Here is a 20163-nt window from a genome sequence, read left to right on the forward strand (position 1 = left end):
TGTAATGCAATGCTCCATTATCCTCTAGCTTCTGATGTTGCTACTGAATTTTAGTATGGAATTGAATATGAGCCCCCTCCCTTTTATTTTTTTCATTTCAGGAAGATTTCAGGATATTCCTATTATGCTCAGTGGTCTAAAATTTTATGATGGTATGTCTTGGCACAGTTCTGTTTCATCTGTTGCATTGGTCACTCAATGGATTCTTCTAATCAAATGTCCTTCAACTCTGAGAATTTCTGTTATATTATTACTTTGATTTTTTTTCCTTTTTCCTGTTAGCTCTTAAATTTCTGAATTAAGATCTTAGATCTGCTGGATGGATCCTTTAATTTTCTTATTTTTTCCATTTTCCCTCCTTTTTGTCTCTTTGATCTACTTTCTGTTCCCTAACCATTTCTTTTTCTATGGCATTCTATTCTTGTTTTATGTTTATTCATGTTTATGTCATCATGTTTCCTAAGCTCATTAACAGAAAAGAAGTCATTTAAGCAGATATTATTTAAAAGATGGTGAGAAGCTTGTCTCTATATCCACTGAGAACATAAGGGAGTAAAATAGCCTTAAGACACATAATGAGTAATATTTTACATAGAGGGGAATCAAAGTAGGGTGGACATCCAGGATTTGGTGTGCTCATCTTCTCCTTTTGAAAACTGTTCCCCTTTCCACACTGTCATCCACCTGGTTCTATCAGTACCTACCATGATGTATGACTTTCTCTGCCACTCACTTGATTAGTCTGGGGTAGGGAACTGATCCAACGTGATTTAATCACAATTTTTCTCTGGAAAAATTTTAAATTGGAACGGAGAAAAAGCAACCAGTATTTTTCTGGGCACCTAAACCATAAGATATAGAAATTGGCAGTTCTTGGGAACCATGTTTGCCGCCAGGTGAACCTGAGAAGCAGTGGAATTCTGCAGCAAAAACTAGCACAGATGCACAAGCAGCTGCACAGAGAAAGGCAATTAATGGAAAAGGAGATAGAGTCTCAGAGGCATCAGGATCCGCTGTTCCTGAGCGAAGTCACATCTCTGTCCTAGGGATCTCAATTAAATTCTCATTAAATTCTCCTTTTGGCTTAAGCTGGTTTGAGTTGGCCTCTCTCTCCATGGTAACAAAACCTTCCTAACTAACACACTCAGTTTATTTGATGCTTTCTATGAACTAGGCAGTGTATTAATGCTTTATAAACTTTATCTCATTGAACCTCTCTGAGGTTGGTAAAATTATTTTACACATGAAGAAATTTTACAACTCCAACTGCTGTATAATAGACGCCACTATCTAGATGTCCCCTGGTGTAAATCAGCATGTCAAAAACACACCACTTCTCCATCTATAAAATGGGGAAAGCGGTTCTCGCTGCCTGAACTGCTCTTTTACCTACAGACACCTAACTAACTCCTTCTTACCTTGAGGTGCCAGCTTAAATGTGCTCAGAGGAGACTGTCCGGCCTCCCCAATCTCGAGTAGGTTCCTCAATAACACCTTCTTTCCTTCTCCCACAATGTAATCACACAGTATTTTGTTTAGTTCTTTTCGTTTGCACTCTCCTGTGCGAGACAATGAAGTCCAGGATGGCGGGGCCTATACTAATGTTGTCTGCCATTGTAGCCCCTGCATCTAGCACTGTCCCTGGCACATGGAAATGGCTCCATAAAACGTGTTTGGAGACATTAAATATTTCTAAATATTTAATATTTTCTTTTATGTATCTATGAGGCTAGAGTCAACAACTTTCAACACCTATTCTCGAGGGAGTAGTAACATGCAGGGCACTCTGCCAGGCCCTAACTGAGCCAAAGACACAGACGAAGATATGACTTCTCTCCTGCAGGGGTTCACAGTAGAGCATGAGACTCAAGCAATTATAATACCAGGGGAGAAGATTTATAACAGAGATATAAACAAAGTGTCATAGTTACAAGGGAGGAAATAATCGGGATATAATCCAGGAAGTTAAAGTGAGGAAAGGAAAGAAGGGAGTTGCCAGGGTTGCCATTCAAATGGTTAGATTCTTTATGTCTCTATCCTATACAGCTTTTCCCCATAACCCTTCCAATTTATAAGACCTGGAGTAGAAGTGACAGTAAGGATCTTCGCAAGTAGTGGTATATGAAAACTGTAATTTTCTTGAATCTTAAAATCATCTCTATCATTTGCCTTATCTCCATATCACTCTGCAAAGACACTGAGTCTAGCTGCTTGCCTCAGCCCAGGATTCTTCAGAAAAGCCCAGGCCTGTATTACAGGTCAGGGCTTTTTTTTTTTTTCCACACTGCCAGATCTGCTTTCCTGATTCTGAGATTAGAGGACAATGGCTTTGATCCCTTTTAGCACTCAAAGAATAATGCTCCTGTGTCACAACACTGTCCCAAGTATTCTCATTTACAGTGGGTAGTTTTGCGGACAATTACCTGTCTAATGCTTGTTTTCTCTCCCACTCGCCTCTAACCTAGTGCTCCATCAATGCAGATTAGGGACTATTCCTCTAGCCATGATCTAGAATAGAGTTCTTCTTTCTCTATCTTCCCTACATCTATATTACTTGTCAGGGACATATCAAATCTTTCTTTGGGGTTTGCTTGTGGATATGTGTGAGTGATTGGGGTTGATGTGAGGGAAAACAAATGGTTTTGGCAAATCATCATTATCGCTAGTAAAACATACAAAGGATGCAACAGGAGGAAATATGTAGCTATTATGTAACTGTGTGCCTTTTTAATCTCAGAATTTTAAATATTTAATACCGTCACTATGTACTTATATCAGTGGTCTTAGAAATTAGACTCCCCCCTCAAAAAAGACTTACCTAAAAAGGCCCCATTGAAATGGAACAGACCAACAGAAAAAGTCTAGTGTTCCAACTTTAAAGAATTATGAAATGAAAAAAAAAAGAATTTTCAAAGTTAAGATATTTTCCTTTCAAACCAAAAGCTTGCTTCATCTATTGATTCATCAAATATTAATTGGTACACACCTGAAAGGTCAGTTTTGTATGTTGGTTGAGAGCCCCAGCTCTGGCTGCTGATAGAATTCCATCTTTCCCATTTATTAGATCACCGTCCTTGGGCGAGTTACTTAGCTTTGTGTGCTTAGTTCCCTCGTCTGTAAAATGGATATAAATATTAGAATTATCTCACAGGATTGTCATCAGAATCATATATATAGTGCTTAAGAATATTTGACACCACATCAGTATAATTATTCTTACCCTTAATTTTCTTTCAGCCCTGAGGTGAGTGTCAAGTATTTTTGGAGGGCACTCCAAAATTCCTTGAAGTGAAACTATTTGATTAAATTAAATCCTAAATGTGAGTGCATCCTGTATCTCCCTAAATAGGGACACAGAAAGATGGATAACCAAGGAACAGTCAGAACTCCAACACGGATAGGGGACAATCCCCTCCTCCTCTGCGTTCTCCCAGGCGCCTTACAGAATGCTAAAGCCTTGCAAATAGATGCGCTCCTCAAATTTAAGTTCGTGGTCACCTTTAAAGTCCTCCAGGGAACTACAGGCCTGGGTCCCCGCCAGCTCTAATCTCCCATCCGGTGATCCCAAGGCGCCCCCTTCTCTCAGGTTATCCCGCCCTCCTCCGTCCCGCCTTCCCTCACTCGGGTCTCCTGCCCTGATGCCGCTTGCCCGCAGCACCCCGCGAGCCCCAGGGGGGCCCTGGCGCCCCAGCACCGCGGCCGGCCGGGCCGCGCCACTGCGCATGCTCCTCGCCGCGCCGGTGGGGTGCCTGGGGCCGGGAGGCGGGCGCTGGGCGTGGGTCGCGCTCGGCTGGGAAGGCCTCCGCCTGTCGCGGGCCACGCAGCGGCGGGAGAGCGCGCTCCGGGGCGGCGGCGTCCTGGAGACCTCCGAGAGATGGAAGCGGCGGCGCCGGCGGCGGCCGAGGCGGCGGGGCGCGAGGAGCTCGGTGGGTGCTGCGTGCCGGCCGGGGCGCGGGGCCGCGAGCCCGCGGGATGCGCCCGGACCTCGGGCCGGCGCTCGGCCTCGGCGGGGGAAGGCGGGTGCTGGCGCCGGGCCGCCGTCGCCCCTCCCCACGCGCGTGGCCCGGCCGCATCCGGGTTCGAGCGGCTGGTCGCCGGACCCGGACAGTCGCGGGTGGCTTTCCTGTGGCCACGGGGTGTTTTTGGGCGAGGTCCCTGGGGTCGTGGGTCTGGCACGGGTTTGAATTGAAAACCCAGCCGAGCAAACCTACCCGGAACCTGGGGTGAGCTGAGGCTCGGGAGGCGAGCGACCTCGGGACCGCACCCGCGCAGGACCCCGCTGACCAGGGAGCTGGGCAGGAGACAAGCGGGGCCTACAAAGGGCATCAAATGGGAGCGCGCGCACGCGAGAGTGTGTGTGGGGGGGTGGTTGGGGTTCGGCTGCGTTGTGTATGCACGTCAAAGGCTAGCGAGAGCTTGCTCTGTGACTCTCACCGTTTTCTCTAGTGATGCTTGAAGGCTTTCATGCGCCACAGCCTCATTCCGAGTCCCAGGTGAACCCTTCATTTACCCTGTGCCATCCCCGGAGTGGCAAGCGCGACGTGCCGACCAGACCGGACGCGACATACCTGTAGCTAGCTCACTTGCCCAAGTTTGTTTTCCTGCTCTCCTCTGATCTGGTCTCATCTTCCTGGTGACTGGGAGTGCAAAAACATTGTGGTTTCCTGCTGTCAAAAGGAAAACAAAAGCAAGGGTCAGGGTAGTCACGTCATTGTTCCGCCCAATTATATGCATTATATTTAGGAATATTTTTAATTCGATGCAGAATGATTAAATGATTTTTTAAAAGTTGAGCTTTAAATAAAATCTTCAAAAAAAATAAAAGTTGAGTTTTAAAGCAACATTTCATTATAGTAACTAATAGGTTGGCGTTCCTGTAATAACGGGCAGGGCACTCTGCCGGTAATTTCTTTCAGGTCATAATAATGGTAGAAATAAACTTAGCATTTTATTGACTGTTTACTCTGTGTCAAGCAGGACGCTAAGTGCTTTACATATGCATTGTTTCCTTTAATCTTTAACACAATTGGGTGAGGTAGATGCCATTATTATCCTCATTATAGTAATTTTAAGTTAATTAATGGCAGAACCCAGATATGAACCCAAGTTCATCTGACTGTTTTATGTTCACTAATAACACATCTCAGGATGTGGAGAAATGTGCATTCTCATGCATTGCTGGTAAGAGCAGTATAATGTATTTGTCCTTAAAAATGCACATATCCTTTGACCCAGCAATTTTACTTCTAGAAATATTTCCCAAGGAAGTAAGTCATGTAACACTTACATCAAGAGATGTTCACTACATTATTTGTAGTTGAGAAAATCTGATAACTATCTAAATGTCCAGTTAAAGGAAAATGTTTAGGTAAACTGTGATATAGCCATATAGTCATGTACTGAATAGCCATTAAAAGTAGTATGGGAGGATGTTTACCATATACATTTTTATTCACTGAGAAAAGGTTCCAAATTATTTCTTAAAAGTTATGTCTGTTCTTTTAACACATATTCAGCAAGGTTCTCCTATGTGCCAGACACTGTTTTAGGCACTTGGGATATATCTGATACAGATCAAAATTCCTATTCTTGTGGGGCTTGTATTCTAGCAAGAGGAAGCAGACAATAAACAGTAAAGACATTCAGCTAGTTATATATTATGTTAAGTGAGAAGTGCTGTGGGAAAAAGGGCAGAGTAAGAGAAATCAGAAGTCGGTGGGGGCTGGGCAGTTCTAGTATAAAATGGTCAGGATGGATCATATGGAAGCGGTGAGGTTTGTGTAAAGACTTGGAAGAGATGAAGGGATTAGTCAAGTGGAAATCTGGGGAAAGACATTCCAGGCAGAAAGAACAGCTAGAGTAAAGACAAATAGCAAAGAGGCTAAGATGGCTGAAGTGGGGTGATCAAGGTGGTGATGAGGCCAGGTTATGTAGGGTCTTGGAGGTCATGTAAAGACTTTGGCTTTTATTCTGAGAGAATGGGGAGCCATTCTCCCCCTGCTGCAGGGTATCTGACTTAAATTCTAAAAGGATTACACTGTAAGGGGCAGAGGTAGAAGCAGATGGGTATTTCTGAAATGCAAGAAAGAGATGTACCTGTTCCTCACAGAAGTATGCTTGTAGGAGCGGGAGTGGAGAGAAGTGGTTAGACTCTGGATATACTTGAATGTAGAACCAGCATGATTTCCTAACGGACTGGATAAGTTGAGAGTGAAACAGGAAGCAAAGATGACTCCAGGGACCTGAGTATCTGGAAGAATGAAATTGCCATCAACTCGGATGTTATGGTGGTTTTATAGAATGTCTACAGATTTTTTGATGTTTGTCTCTTCAAGAGGAAGAACTTAATTTCTTCCTTTGGAATGTGGACTGGATTTAATAACTTGCTTCTAATGGATAGATGATGGTGGAAGTGATAATGTGTGACTTCAAAGCCAGATCCTAAAAGACAGTGTGCCTTGCTCTCTCTTTTTTGGATCACTCACTTGGGGGAAGCCAGCTGCCATGTTGTGAGGATACTCAAACAGATATTGAGTAGGCAATTAGATTTATTTCTAGAGTTAGTGAGAGGTCTGGTCTAGAGATAAAAATTTGGAAGTCATCAGCATGTAGATAGTATTTAAAGCCATGGGACTGAATGAGAACATACAGGAGGTGAGTGTATTTGTGTATACTCTCAAATGTTACCAGTGGTTATTTCTGAGTGGTGAGGTAATTTTAATTTCAAGAATATTGCTTATTTACATATATTCTGATTTTCTACATGACCAAATATTATTTAATTTAAAAAGGATTTTTAAAAAATTGGATATCTATGTAAAAGACTGGTAGAGATGTTAAGATACAGGTTTCCTTAAGCTACACAAATAACCATTTGTGTAGCTTAAGAACTACACTTTATTTCATAGGTAGTGGGGACCTCTGGAAGGTTTCTTGCTGTGCATGTTTTTACCACTTCAGAAATGAGTAAGATAGTCACTGTTTCCATCTTACATATATAAGTAGTTTGTAGATTTAGATAGCTACATTATGTTGTATTAAAAAAGAAATTATTTCTACTTTGTTTTAGTTTCTCCACTGTTAAAATATAAATGATTTCCTGTATTTTGCTATTATAAAAGTAATGTTTATTACTTTCTTCTTTTTTTTTTGCATTTTCCAGAGAAAGACAGTAAAAAGTACTCATGATCCCATTGTACATCTCTATCCTTGTTAACTTATTCCCTTTTTTTTTAAAAAAGATTTTATTTATTTATTTGAGAGAGAGACACAGCAAGAGAGGGAACACAAGCAGGGGGAGTGGGAGAGGGAGAGGCAGACTTCCCGAGGAGCAGGCAGCCCAATGCGGGGCTCAATCCCAAAACCCTGGGATCATGACCTGAGCTGAAGGCAGAAGCCTAACGACTGAGCCACCCAGGCACCCCAACTTATTCCCATTTTTTAAAAAGTAATTATTTATTTTAGAGCATGAGAGAAAGCTGGCAGGGGGAGAGGGAGAGAACCTCAAGTCAACTGGGTGCTGAGCGTGGAGCCTGACACAGGCTCACTCTCACGACCCTGAGATCATGATCTGAGCTGAAATCAAGAATTGGGTGCCTAACTGACTGAGCCACCCAGGCACCCCAACTTATTCCCATTTTTTAAAAAGTAATTATTTATTTTAGAGCATGAGAGAAAGCTGGCAGGGGGAGAGGGAGAGAACCTCAAGTCAACTGGGTGCTGAGCGTGGAGCCTGACACAGGCTCACTCTCACGACCCTGAGATCATGATCTGAGCTGAAATCAAGAATTGGGTGCCTAACTGACTGAGCCACCCAGGCACCCCTTATTCCCATTTTTGATATATTTCCTTGCTTCCATTTTAAATTAACTTTTAAAAACATCACTGAATTCATACTGTGATTATCCAGCTTTCTCACGCTCAGCATGATATACTTTTCCCTGTTTCACTCGGACTTCAAAACTATAATTTAGTGTCAGTGTAATACTTTATAAAGTGGAGGTCCTGTAGTTAATTTAGCAATTTCCTGATTGTTGCACAGTTAGGTTGTTTCCAAATTTTCAACATAAATAATGTTTCAATCAACATCTTTGTGCAGAAATCCTTTTTTCCATATACTGGCTTTGTCAGAAGTGGAATTACTAGGTGAAAGGATAAACATTTTTAAGATTTCAAGACATAATGCTAAATTAATGTGATTTTCTTTAATTCTAACTACAACTAGAAATTTATGTTGATTTTAGGTTAGGAGATTGAGTTTGAGACAATTGTCTGGGCAGTTTAGGAGATCATACACGTACTGCCTAATGTAAGAATGTTCCAGTTTTATGCACCATTAACGTATATGTATGGTATATCATATATGGTGTATAATATTGAATGAAACTAGTGTCTCTTATTCATATATAATTTTTCCATTTGTAAATAGAAATAACTGTGTTTAGGTAGTTTGATATCCATTGCTTAATAGAGTTTTATCTTATAAAACATTGTTAATTCTTACCTATAGTAATCACATAGCACTTTTTAGAACTGCCAATTCAGTACTTGGCTAAAAATTACAGCAAGACGTTGACAAATAATAGACTTTGTGTATAATGTAAATTTTGTATTTTGTATTTTGTAACTTCTAATTATGTTGCACAAAAGTTCTGATTTTATTCCAAACCTTCTTAACTTTGTTAAAGCTTCTACCATGTTAGATTTTTAAGTGTCTGTGTCTTCCTCTAGTCTCTAGTTCCTTCTGGCTGGCATAACACATTTTGCCTACTCAGTATTATAGCACAGTTTGTAGCTCATAAATGCTCATAATCACTAATTATTGGTGGTAAATTCACTAATTTCTTGTCAAAGATTTACATTTAAAATCCTGTGCAGCATAATTTGCTTCTAATATATCTTCGTGGGGGCGCCTGGGTGATGCAGTTGGTTAAGCATCTGATTCGGTTTCAGCTCAGGTCAGGATCTCAGGGTCGTGAGATTGAGCCCTGCAGTGGCTCTGTGCTGAGCACAGAGTCTTCTTAAGATTCTCTTTCCCTCTGCTCCTTCCCCTGGCAACCCTGTGCATGGGCATGCACTGTCTCTCAAGTAAAAATAAATAAATAAATCTTAAAAAAAAAAAAAAACTCCCAGAGCACTTGGGTGGCTCAGTAGGTTAAGCGTCTGACTTCGGCTCCGGTCATGATCTCAGGGTCGTGGGATCCAGCCCCGTGTTGGGCTCCGTGCTCAGCAGGGAGTCTGCTTCTCCCTCTCCCCCTGCCCCTCCCCACTGCTTGTGTGCTCTCTCTCTCTCAAATAAATAAAAAAAATCTTTAAAAAATCTATCATTGTGTAGGAAGGGGAAGAAAACTAGGACTTATTGATGACCTACATGCCAAGGACTAGGTGCTGTGCTTCCTGAATGTTATCTCATTTCATTACCATAAAACCTCTGTGAGTTAGAAGTTACTCTCATTTTACACATGAGAAGGTAGGCCCTGGTTAAAATACAAATCAGATCATATCACTCCTCTGCACAAAACTCTCTATTGCTGTGTTGTCCAATGGGATCATCTTTAGCTCCATGTGCATTTGAAATATGGTTTTTCCAAATTAAAATCGCTGTAAGTGTAATACATGCTGGATTTCCAAGACTTCGTATGAAAAATAGAATGTAAAATGTCTGGTTAGCAAGTTTTTATGTTGATTGCATTTTGAAATGATAATATTTTGGATCTATTGAGTTACATAAGATGTATTAAATTAATTTTACCTATTGTTTTTCCCTCTTTAAAAATGTAAATAATAGAAAAAGTTAGGGGGAGCCTGGGTGGCTCAGTCGTTAAGAGTCTGCCTTTGGCTCAGGTCATGATCCCAGGGTCCTGGGATCGAGCCCCGCATCGGGTTCCCTGTCAGCAGGAAGCCTGCTTCTCCCTCTCCCACTCCTCCTGCTTGTGTTCCCTCTCTCGCTGTGTCTCTCTCTGTCAAATAAATAAATAAAATCTTAAAGAAAAAAAGTTATGTCTGTGGCTCACGTTATATTTCTGCTGTACAGCACTGCTGTAGGTGGCTTTCCTGTCACTCAGAATGGTCTGCAAAGCGTGTACCATCTGCCCTCTGTTACCTCGGATCTCCTATACTCTCCTCTTTGTTCTCTCTGGTTACTCTGGCCTCCTTCCTACTTAAACACACCAGGCTCTCTACATCCTCAGAGCCTTTGCCTTTCTTGTTCCCACAGCCTAATTGCTTTTCCCCCAGATATCCACAGTATTCACCACCCCGTCCTCCTTCGTGTCTTCTTTAAAATCCTTCTTTCTTCATGAGGCCTAATTTGGCTCTCCTAACTAAAACTACAGGCTCTCCCTCCCAATCCCTATTTTCCTTCTGAATATTTAACCCTAGGATGCTCCCTATTTTACTTACTTATTGTCTCTTTCCTTTACTAGAATTTGAGCTCCACGAGGGCAAGAATTCCTGTTAGTTGTAGGAATTGCTTTATTCCTAGCATCTCAGAGTGCCTGACACATTTTGGGTGTTAAAATTTGTGGAACTGAGCTGAAAAGGATGGCAACCTCTTGCACAAGTACATTCCATCAGAAGATACAGACCTTCTGTGATGGCGGGCTCCTGGCAGTAGATGTTGGGGAGACGCCGTGATGGCCCATTTGTAGAGGCTCTTGAGAAGGCTGTGGTGGGTTCATTTGCTTGCACAGCCCCCGCAGGGTGCGCTGCTGGCGGTGCTCATGTGCACAGGCTGTCTTGGTGCTCGCCACCGCTCTCTTCTCTGGCCAATCAAAAGGCAAGCCTTCAGAGTTTCTTGTGCCAAGAGAGGCAGCTCCTGTGTCTTACTCAGCTCAGGCTTTTAGAACAAAATACCCTCAGTTGGGCAACTTAAACCACAGACATTTCTTTCTCACGGTTCTGAGGGAGGGGTATGTCCGAGAGCAAATGCCAGCTGATTCCGTTCCCGGTGAGAGCCCTCTTCCTGGTTTACCCGACGACCGTCTTCTTGCTATGTCTCACAGGGTAAGAAGGGTCCTCTTCTTAGAAGGACACCTTAGGACTTATCTAACCCCCATTACATGCCAAGGGCCCTACCTCCCAACACTATCCACTGGGGGATAGGTTTTTCACGCATGAATTTTAGGGGGACACAAACATTCAGTGTAAAACATCCTACTAACTGCTCCATATCCGCATCTTTCTGTTTTCTACAATGGAATGGTTCCAGGAGAGAAGAGGAACACAATTCTCCCTGCCTCTACCTCTCTGTCAGGGAGTGAACATTCAGAGGAGTGGGCAGTGGGAAGAGTGGTAGGAGATGAGATCAGAGAGGTAACAGTGACACGACAGTATGCAATAACCCAGGGAAGGACATGGTGAGTGGTGCTGCCTTCCTTGAACCCGAGCCAGAAACTGCTCACCAGGAAGGGATGGCGGTTCTTGACAAGACAGATTTAAAAACTTCAATCTTTTGCTTACAATTTTAGATGTCTGTTGTACCAAACTCAGCGGAGGCTTCAATCATTCCTTTTCAGTTACTTTTGCCAACTTTTTACTAGAATTTAAAATGTTAGTGGATCTCTGTTATTCTGTCTTCAGCTCTATTCTTCTCCGTACGATCTCTGAGTGACCTCATCCTGCCTTTTGATCCCAGCTATTTATTACCTGCATTTCTGATATAATTCTGATATAAATCTTTACACTTAGCCCCAAATTTTCTCCTTCCAGACCCTGTTTCTAACTGCTCATTCAGGATATAATTTCAGGTTGCATGATTTAAAAATTAAACTCATATTTCCTCTTAACATGCTGCTTTCTCTTTTATGCATTTATTTCTTCATTTGTTGAGCATCTACTATGTTCCAAATATTGAGGATACACTAACAGACAAGTCAGACATCACTGCTGTCACTTCATGGAGAATGCAGACGAATAGAATGGGCCATTACAATACAGGGTATTACAGGAGGTTTATAGGGTGCTGTGGGGACACCCAGGGGGAGAGACTTAAGCCAGACTTGGGGTTAAGGAAGCTAATGAGAAATAGTGGTGTCTAAACGGAGGCCTGAAAGATGAGGAGGGAATAGTTAGACAAAGTAGTTATACAAAATTGGAAGGGAAGAACAGGGAATGGGAGAATAGAGTATGATTCAGGAGGGAACAACATACGTGAAGGCCAGAAGCAAGAGGAAAAAGGCCGCTTAGGGAAGAGAAATCAATCCCTATGGCAGAACTAAAGTCACCAGACTAGCTTAGATTCCCAGAACTAGTACTGGTAGGACAGATTCAACCCAGGCTTTTAAATGTGTGATCACGGGCGCCTGGGTAGCTCAGTCGTTAAGCGTCTGCCTTCGGCTCAGGTCATGATCCCAGGGTCCTGGGATCGAGCCCCACATTGGGCTCCCTGCTCCACGGGAAGTCTGCTTCTCCCTCTCCCACTCCCCCTGCTTGTGTTCCCTCTCTCGCTGTCTCTCTCTGTCAAATAAATAAATAAAATCTTAAAAAAAATTTGTGATCAGGGGCTCTGGACACACCACACTGTCTCCCTTTGTTTCCTTTCGCAGGGATATCAGCATCCATTCAGTTTTCTCCATAACAGTCACCTAGGAAGCGTCCTCTACTCCTTTATCTTCCACATCTAGTTGGTCAATGAGTCTTAGTGTTTCTCTCCTTTCAGTAACCATTCTTTCCTCCTCAACCAAGTTAACTTAATTCAAGCCCTCACCAATCTCTTGCCTGTACTGTGTTCTGATTGGTCTTTCTGAAGTTAATGCTGCTGTTTTTCCTATTGATCCTTGACACCGCTGCCAGTTAATGCTGCTGTTTTTCCTATTGATCCTTGACACCACTGCCAAGGTGATACACCCAAATGCAGATCTGATCATTTCAACTTGAATTCTTTCTCTGGCTTTTCACAGCTTATAGGATCAAGTCCAGAGTCCTTAGCACTGTTAGGAAAATCTTTTCAAGCTTTCCAGCTAATCTTTTGCCATATATATTTGCATTAAGTAACTCTAAAGATAATCAAGGAGGTGCATATTCTCTAATCTGGAATGTCCCACTCATTCCCGTGGCTTATGCCAGTGCTAAAACCTCTCCTAAAGAATTCAAGAGTTAAATATAAGAAAACAATATTACTGCATTTTGCTATACTGTATGCCAAACTTTGGAACAAAAATACAGTTTCTCATCTTATATTTAAGTATTACCTGGAGCTTCTAAAAGTTATAAATGATTGGCCGACTCTATTAATAAATCTCATCCTCAGAAATCCAGGGTTCAGCGGGCTCTTACCATTTAAAGATGCAACTTCTTGGGTATGTAAGTATATCACTTTCCCGATATTTGTAGTTAGATGTCTTTTAATGTATTCTTTAGATTCAGTAACTATTTTGTATCATTCAAGCTAATATAATCAACCCTAAAACCTGATTTCTTCACCTACTCTTAGTTTACTTCATTTAATAGATATATATTTCTTAGTATGTAATGTTACCCAAAGAATATAGGCCAAACCGCAGAGAAAGTCTTAGAGAGTTATTTTTTTAAATGTAGTTTTTAAAAATACATTTAAGCATATACTTAGAACTTAGCTAATAATGTGTCACAACGCTTTAATGGTCGATTCGAGGGGCACTTGGGTGGCTCAGTCGGTTAAGCGTCTGCCTTCGGCTCAGGTCATGATCCCAGGGTCCTGGTGATTGAATCCCACATCGGGCTCCCTGCTCAGTGGGGAGTCTGCTTCTCCCTCTTCCTCTGGCTCTCTCCCCAGCTTGTACTCTTTCTCTCAAATAAATAAATAAAATCTTTTAAAAAAATAATGGTTGATTCAAAAACAGTTTATAAATGTGTACTTCTTAAATTCCTAACATTGTTAAGAATTATTTTTATTTCAAATAGTTTCAACTTTAAAAAATTGACTCTTTAATCTCATTGTTACAGTTTGAGAAGTTTCCTGGAATTATTAAATTTTTATTAAGGTTTTAAAGGAGAGGGGTGAGACAAATGGATTTAGACCAAAGAAATATATGTGAAAAGTTACTTTTCATGTAAGTCATATTTAATGTTTCCTAAACCACATGAAATTGAGAAATAATGAATTTAAGAAGTGGGGAAAAGTTTAAACCATAAGGCATTACACTGTTAAAATTAAATAAGACAGTTGCTACTCAGTGTAAATTTGTTAAGAGTGACTGAGAGCCCAGCTAACTTTTAGTTGAGAATTTGAGTGTACCTTGAAATCCTATTATTATAAAAACTAGATTCTGTGAATTATAGAACTAGTAGAACTAGTACTTGTAGATTATTTTAACACTTCTATATATTCAGGTTTAACTACAAGATATTAAAAATAAATTATTTGGTGATGCCATTAAAAGTAAACTTTATCCTTCAGAGTTCATATTTTTTTAAGTTGTGAGAAAATTTTTTTCAGACTTCCCATTGCTGCTGTGATCTCTTGGGAGGTATGCTTCAAATAACAGATTGTTCAGTTTTTGAAATATTGGTAGGGATAATTATCTTTATGAAGAACTTAAATAATGTGCTTAGTAGTGCACAAAACATACTGTATATCCTCTGGCAGAAAGAAATTAGAGAGTTCAAGTAGCTGACAATTTGAATAGCTGAATGAATAAAAATGCAAATGAACTTGAGTCAGCAAGGGCAATGGAATAAATTTTGGAATGAAAATATTAACACGTTTCTGTTTAAAGATGATGCAACAAAAAATGTTGATTGTTATCGATTAAATTCATATTGAAGTCCTAACCTTCAGTCCCTAAGTGACCTTATTTAACAATAGAATCATTGTAGATGTAATTAGTTAAGATAAGGCCACAATGGAGCGGGGTGGGCCACTAATCTGTTATGACTTGTGTCCTTATAATAAGGGGAAATAAAGACACAGACACGCATATGGGGAGAATGCCCTAGGAACTTGAAGACAGCCATCTATAAGCCAAGGAGAAAAGCCTGGAACTGATCCTTCTCTCCTAGCTCTCAGAAGGAACCAACCATACCGACATCTTCATTTTGGACTTCTGGCCTTCAGAACTGTTAAATAATAAATTTCTGTTTAAGCCACCCACTTTGTCATACCTTGTTATGGCAGCCCTAGCAAACTAATACAGTGGTTTTATAAGATAAAGTATCAATTTTCTTTGTATAGAGTATAACAGAAAAGGATGTAGAATCTGTTCCAACAAAAGATGAACATCATTTGTAATATTAATAGACACCAGAATAAATGTGATATAGTAGATATCCCAGTATTAGCTCTCTAATACTGAGAAACATTTAATTTTCACTGTGCACAGGTTTAGGCTGAGCCACTTTTGATACTGAAGAAAAAGAAATGAGGAAATCCTACAAAATAGTCTGTGGAGAATGTCCTACAGATGAAAGGATTAGAAAAACTACCTAAGGGCAAAGTTGGGGAATTTGAATTATAGAAAATCTTCATTAATTTAGACTCTAGCCATTTGGAACTTTGGATAATTCATTGGATTTTACTTTACACATATTAGTAATATTATTAGAGGAAGAATATATTTTTTTAAGAGATTTTATTTATTTATTTATTTATTTATTTTAGAGAGAGTGTGGTAGTGATTGGGGGAGGGGCAGAGGAAAAGGAAGAGAGAGAGTCTTAAGTAGACTTGTTGCTGAGTGCAGAGCCTGATGTGGGGCTCGATCCCAGGACCCTGAGATCATGACCTGAGCCCAAATCAAGAGTCAGACTACTTAACCGACTGAGTCACCCATGTGCCCCTAGAGGAAGAATATTTAAATGACTTAAGAATAAACTGTATTCAAGCATTTTTTCCAGTGTCTTGTTTTTTAAATTATAGCATGAACACATCATGAGATCTAGCCTCTTAACAGATATTAAGTGACAATACAGTATTATCATCCATAGGCACAATGTTGTATGTCAGATCTCTGGAACTTACTCATCTTGCATAACTGAAATTTCATACATGTTGATTAGCAACTCCCTGTTCTCCCCTCCCCACTGACAACCACCACACTAATCTTTGCTTCTATGACTTTGACTATTTTAGATTCCTCATATAGGTGGAATCGTGGTATTTGAACTTCTGTGACTAGCTTATTTCATTTAGCCTAATGTCTTCAAGTTTCATCCAGATTGTTGCATATTGCAGAGTTTCTTTTTTAAGGCTAAATAATATTCCATTGTATATATACATCCTATTTTGTTTATCCATTTATCTGTCAGTGCACATTGTTTCTACATGCTGGCTATCATGAATAACACTAAACTGAGCATGGGAGTACTAGCATCTCTTCGAGTTCCTGATTTCAATACTTTGGGTAGATACTCAGAAGTGGGACTGCTGGGGCGTATGGTACTTCTGTTTTTAATTTTTTGAGGAATCTCTATACTGTTTTCCTTCACAGCTGCAATATTTTGCATTCCCACTAACTGTACAAGAGTTCCAATCTTGCCACAACCTCACCAATACTTGTTGCCTTTTGTTTTTTTGATAATGGCCACCCTAACAGGTGTGAAGTGATATTTTATTGTGGTTTTAATTCACATTTCCCTGATGATTAGTGACACTGAACATCTTTCCATAAACCTGTTGACCATTTGTATATCTTCTTTGGAGAAATATCTGTTTAAATCTTTAGCCAATTTATTAATTGGTTCACTAGGTTTTTCTGCTTTTAGGTTGTAGGAGTTTCTTATATATCTTAGAAATTAACCCTTTATCAAATATATAGTTGCAAATATTCTCTCCCATTCTGTAGGTTGGCTTTTCACTATGTCGATTGTTTCTTTTGGTGTGCAGAAGCTTTTTAGTTTAATGTAGTCCCACTTGCCTATTTTTGCTTTTGTTTCCTGTGCTTTTGGCGTCATATTCATGAAATCATTGCCAAAACCAATGTCTGAAGGTTTTTCAAGTATTTAAGTCTTTAATATGTTTTGAGTTGATTTTTGTGTATGGTATGAGATAAAGACTTTCATTCCTGTGCATGTGGATATTCAGTTTTCCTAGGACCATTTGTTGAAGACACTTTTTACCAATTGTGCATTCCTGGCACCCTTGTCAAAGATCAGTTGACCATATACACATAGATTGATTCCTGGGCTCTCTATTCTGTTTCATTGGTCTATATGTCTATCTTTATGCCAATATCATACTGTTTTAATTACAAAAGACCCCAAATACCTGAAACAATCTTGAAAAAGAAGAACAAGGCTGACCACACTGCCTGATTTCAAAATGCCTTATAAAGATATATATTACGAAGCTAAAGCATCTTCTAATATCTTAAAGCATAACTTTACTTTTATGAAAAACTGTTGTCATGAATTCCAGTTAGGGATAATAGAGACTACCTAAATCCTAATCTCTTCACATGTCCTCCCCACAAAACCTGTGAATTCGAAAAGGAGCACAAGTCAACCATTCATGAAGTTATTCTTCTAGCATTTGTAGGAGACCCAAGATACCACAAACCTCAAATTATCTATGAGTAGGAAAACAAACAGCAAATTTCAGAGTTCCTGTTGCTGCTGCAACGACTCTCTAAAGAAGGTCTTTAGAAACCCTGGGAAAGAGGAGAGGTGGTTAGGAGGTGTAGAAGCACAGTAGCCTTGGCAAAACATTGCTTCTGGAGGAGGAGATAAAAGGAGCAGTTGAGATGTCCCTCTGATACCTGGAGGTGAAGAGAAAGAAGGAAGTAAGGGGCGAGGGGTGGGGGGTGGGTAGGGAATTGAATATCCTGCATAAATAAAAGAGAACCAGAGGCATACCAATTACTCCCTGTAACCCCAGTAAGTCAATGTTATCCCTTAGATAAACTGAACTTCACTATGCCGACAGAAGGCACCACTCTCAAATTAGGATCCCTGTCCATGACCTGCCTAGCAGTAGGAAGAATCACAAATCAGTAATAAAGTACAAGGTGTCCAAAGGAGAACATGTTGAAATGAAAATTTAATAGACTCATTTAGTTTCAAAGAAGGTAAAGGAAGACATCAAAAGGGTCAAAGAGAAAGTGGTTGAAATGGAAGACAGGCAGAGGAGATCCGACATATAATTGGCATCTCTAAAGAAGAAAAACAAAATATTTGAACTAAACAAATATTCAAAGTTATAATCCAAGAAAAATTTCCAGAAATAAGAGAAAACATAAATCTACATGTCAAAAAGGCCCAGTGTGTCCCTGGGAAAATTGACTCAGAATGCTTAAACCCAAGACATACCATAGTAAAACCATTAGATCTTAAAGTCAAAGAAATTCCTCAGGATTTCAAGCAAAAAGGACAAAGTATACAATGGCTGAGAAAATTAGTTTGGCATCAGACTTCTCAAGAGTAGCTTATATAGCAAGGCAAGAGTGGAACAGTATCTTCAAGAAACTCAAGAATAGAAAGTGAGTCAAAGGTGTTATATCTAGCTGTCCTTCATATGAAGGCTATAGAAAAACAGTTTAAAGCATGCGATAACTTAGGGAATACTGTGCCCGGGAGCCCATGCTCAAGAATCTACTAGAGCAGTGGTTCTCAAAGTGTGGTTCCCAAAGCAGCAACATCAGAATCACCCGGGAAGTTAGAAATGCATATTCTCAGGCCCACCCCAGGCCTGCTGAATCAGAGGCTTTGGGGTGAAGTACATCAATTTGTATTTTATCAAGTCCTACATGTCATTGTGATGCACAGTCGACAAGAGAATGAACTTCTTCCAGCCAAGGGAAGACTGAGAATACTTTGGCAGAGGACTGATAGCAAGCATTTAATATACTGATTATAGATATAAGTCTAAGACATGGGTGGAGACATGATTGGAATAACAATGTGTAAAGCATCATATATATTGCCAAAATATAACACAACAACAACAACAAAAAAATGAGAATAAAAGAAAGGCATTTCTGGGAGGGCAGGGGAGTAGTGTGGTTTTTCTGGGAAATAAATAAATAAATAGCAAAAGTAGAATAAGACCATTAATTTTTGTATAGGTAATAGTTGGAATTCAGAGGATACCATTTTTTTAAAGATTTATTTTATTTTAGAGATGGGGGAGGGGCCAAGGGAAAGAGAGAATCTCAAAACAGACTCCCTGCTGAGCATGGAGCCCAACGTGGGGCTTGATGTCACGACCCTGAGCCTAAATCAAGAGTTGGATGCTTAACCAACTGAGTCACCCAGGTGCCCCCAGAGGATATCTGACAAACCTGACAAACAAGATAGTAAAAGATTAAGGGAGAAAAAAAGGAGGATTAAGGGCGTCATAAAGACATAATGGCAAGGTCACCAGTCGAATAACTCAACTAAATCCAATACATGATCCTGTGCTGAAAACAACTGCTAAGAGAACTTTGTTGGTACAGTTGATGAAATTGGAATATGGAATGTAGATTAACATATTGCATCAATATTAAACTGAGTTTGTTGACTGTGATGTGAATATTCAAGAACTTCTTGTTCTTAGAGAGTACATGCCAACTATAGGGTAAAGGGGTACAATACATGTAACCTACTCTCACATAGTTCAGAAAAAGTGATATGCATTTGAAAGAGAAAAGGCAAACATGGCAAAATGTTAAAAATTAGTAAGTCTGTAAAGGATACATAGGAGTTTTTCTGTATTCTTCTTGTAAATTTAATATAAATTTAAAATTATTCCAAAATAAAAAGTTTTTAAAAATTATATGTCAGTCATTCCTAACAATTTAGGTTACCCCAATTGTATGGTTTGTAGGTTTATTATATTTATTTGAATGGAACAATCTTTCATTTCTTTAAAATATCCTATACTTCACACCTTGCTAATGCATATCAGTCATCTCAATAAATTTTGGTTTAGTGAATTTTACTAGAATAAGGCAGACAGTGATGACTAATGTCATCATCCATCTTGCTAAAAATTGTTAGATATAAGAATACATTTTGCGGGGGTGCCTGGATGGCTCAGGTGCTTAAGCATCTGACTCTTGGTTTCAGCTCATGTCATGATCTCAGGGTCATGAGATCGAGCCCCATATTGGGCTCCATGTTGGGCATGGAGCCTGCTTAAGATTCTCTACCTTTCCCTCTGCCCCTCCCCCCACCCCTGCTATAATTTTCTTAAAGTATTTAAAAATATGATTACTATTTATGTATACAGTATGATTGAAGCTAAAAGAGGTAAAAATTCATTTTATTAT

At 40.0% G+C, this 20163-nt stretch overlaps 1 protein-coding gene across 2 annotated transcripts in view; it reads left to right on the forward strand.

Annotated features, from left to right (window-relative positions):
- The first annotated feature begins 3685 nt into the window (after nt 1-3685).
- SLC36A4 (solute carrier family 36 member 4) overlaps nt 3686-20163 on the forward strand; it is a 51554-nt gene continuing 35076 nt past the window's right edge. Inside the window, exon 1 of one of the 2 annotated variants that reach the window (XM_027579364.1) lies at nt 3686-3926. In XM_027579364.1, the coding sequence (XP_027435165.1) occupies nt 3875-3926 (52 nt within the window). In that variant the 5' untranslated portion in view covers nt 3686-3874. The remainder of the gene's footprint in view (nt 3927-20163) is intronic. The other variant, XM_027579365.1, reaches the window with a different exon arrangement.

Source organism: Zalophus californianus, chromosome 11 (assembly GCF_009762305.2).
Source record: "Zalophus californianus isolate mZalCal1 chromosome 11, mZalCal1.pri.v2, whole genome shotgun sequence".
NCBI lineage: Eukaryota > Metazoa > Chordata > Mammalia > Carnivora > Otariidae > Zalophus > Zalophus californianus.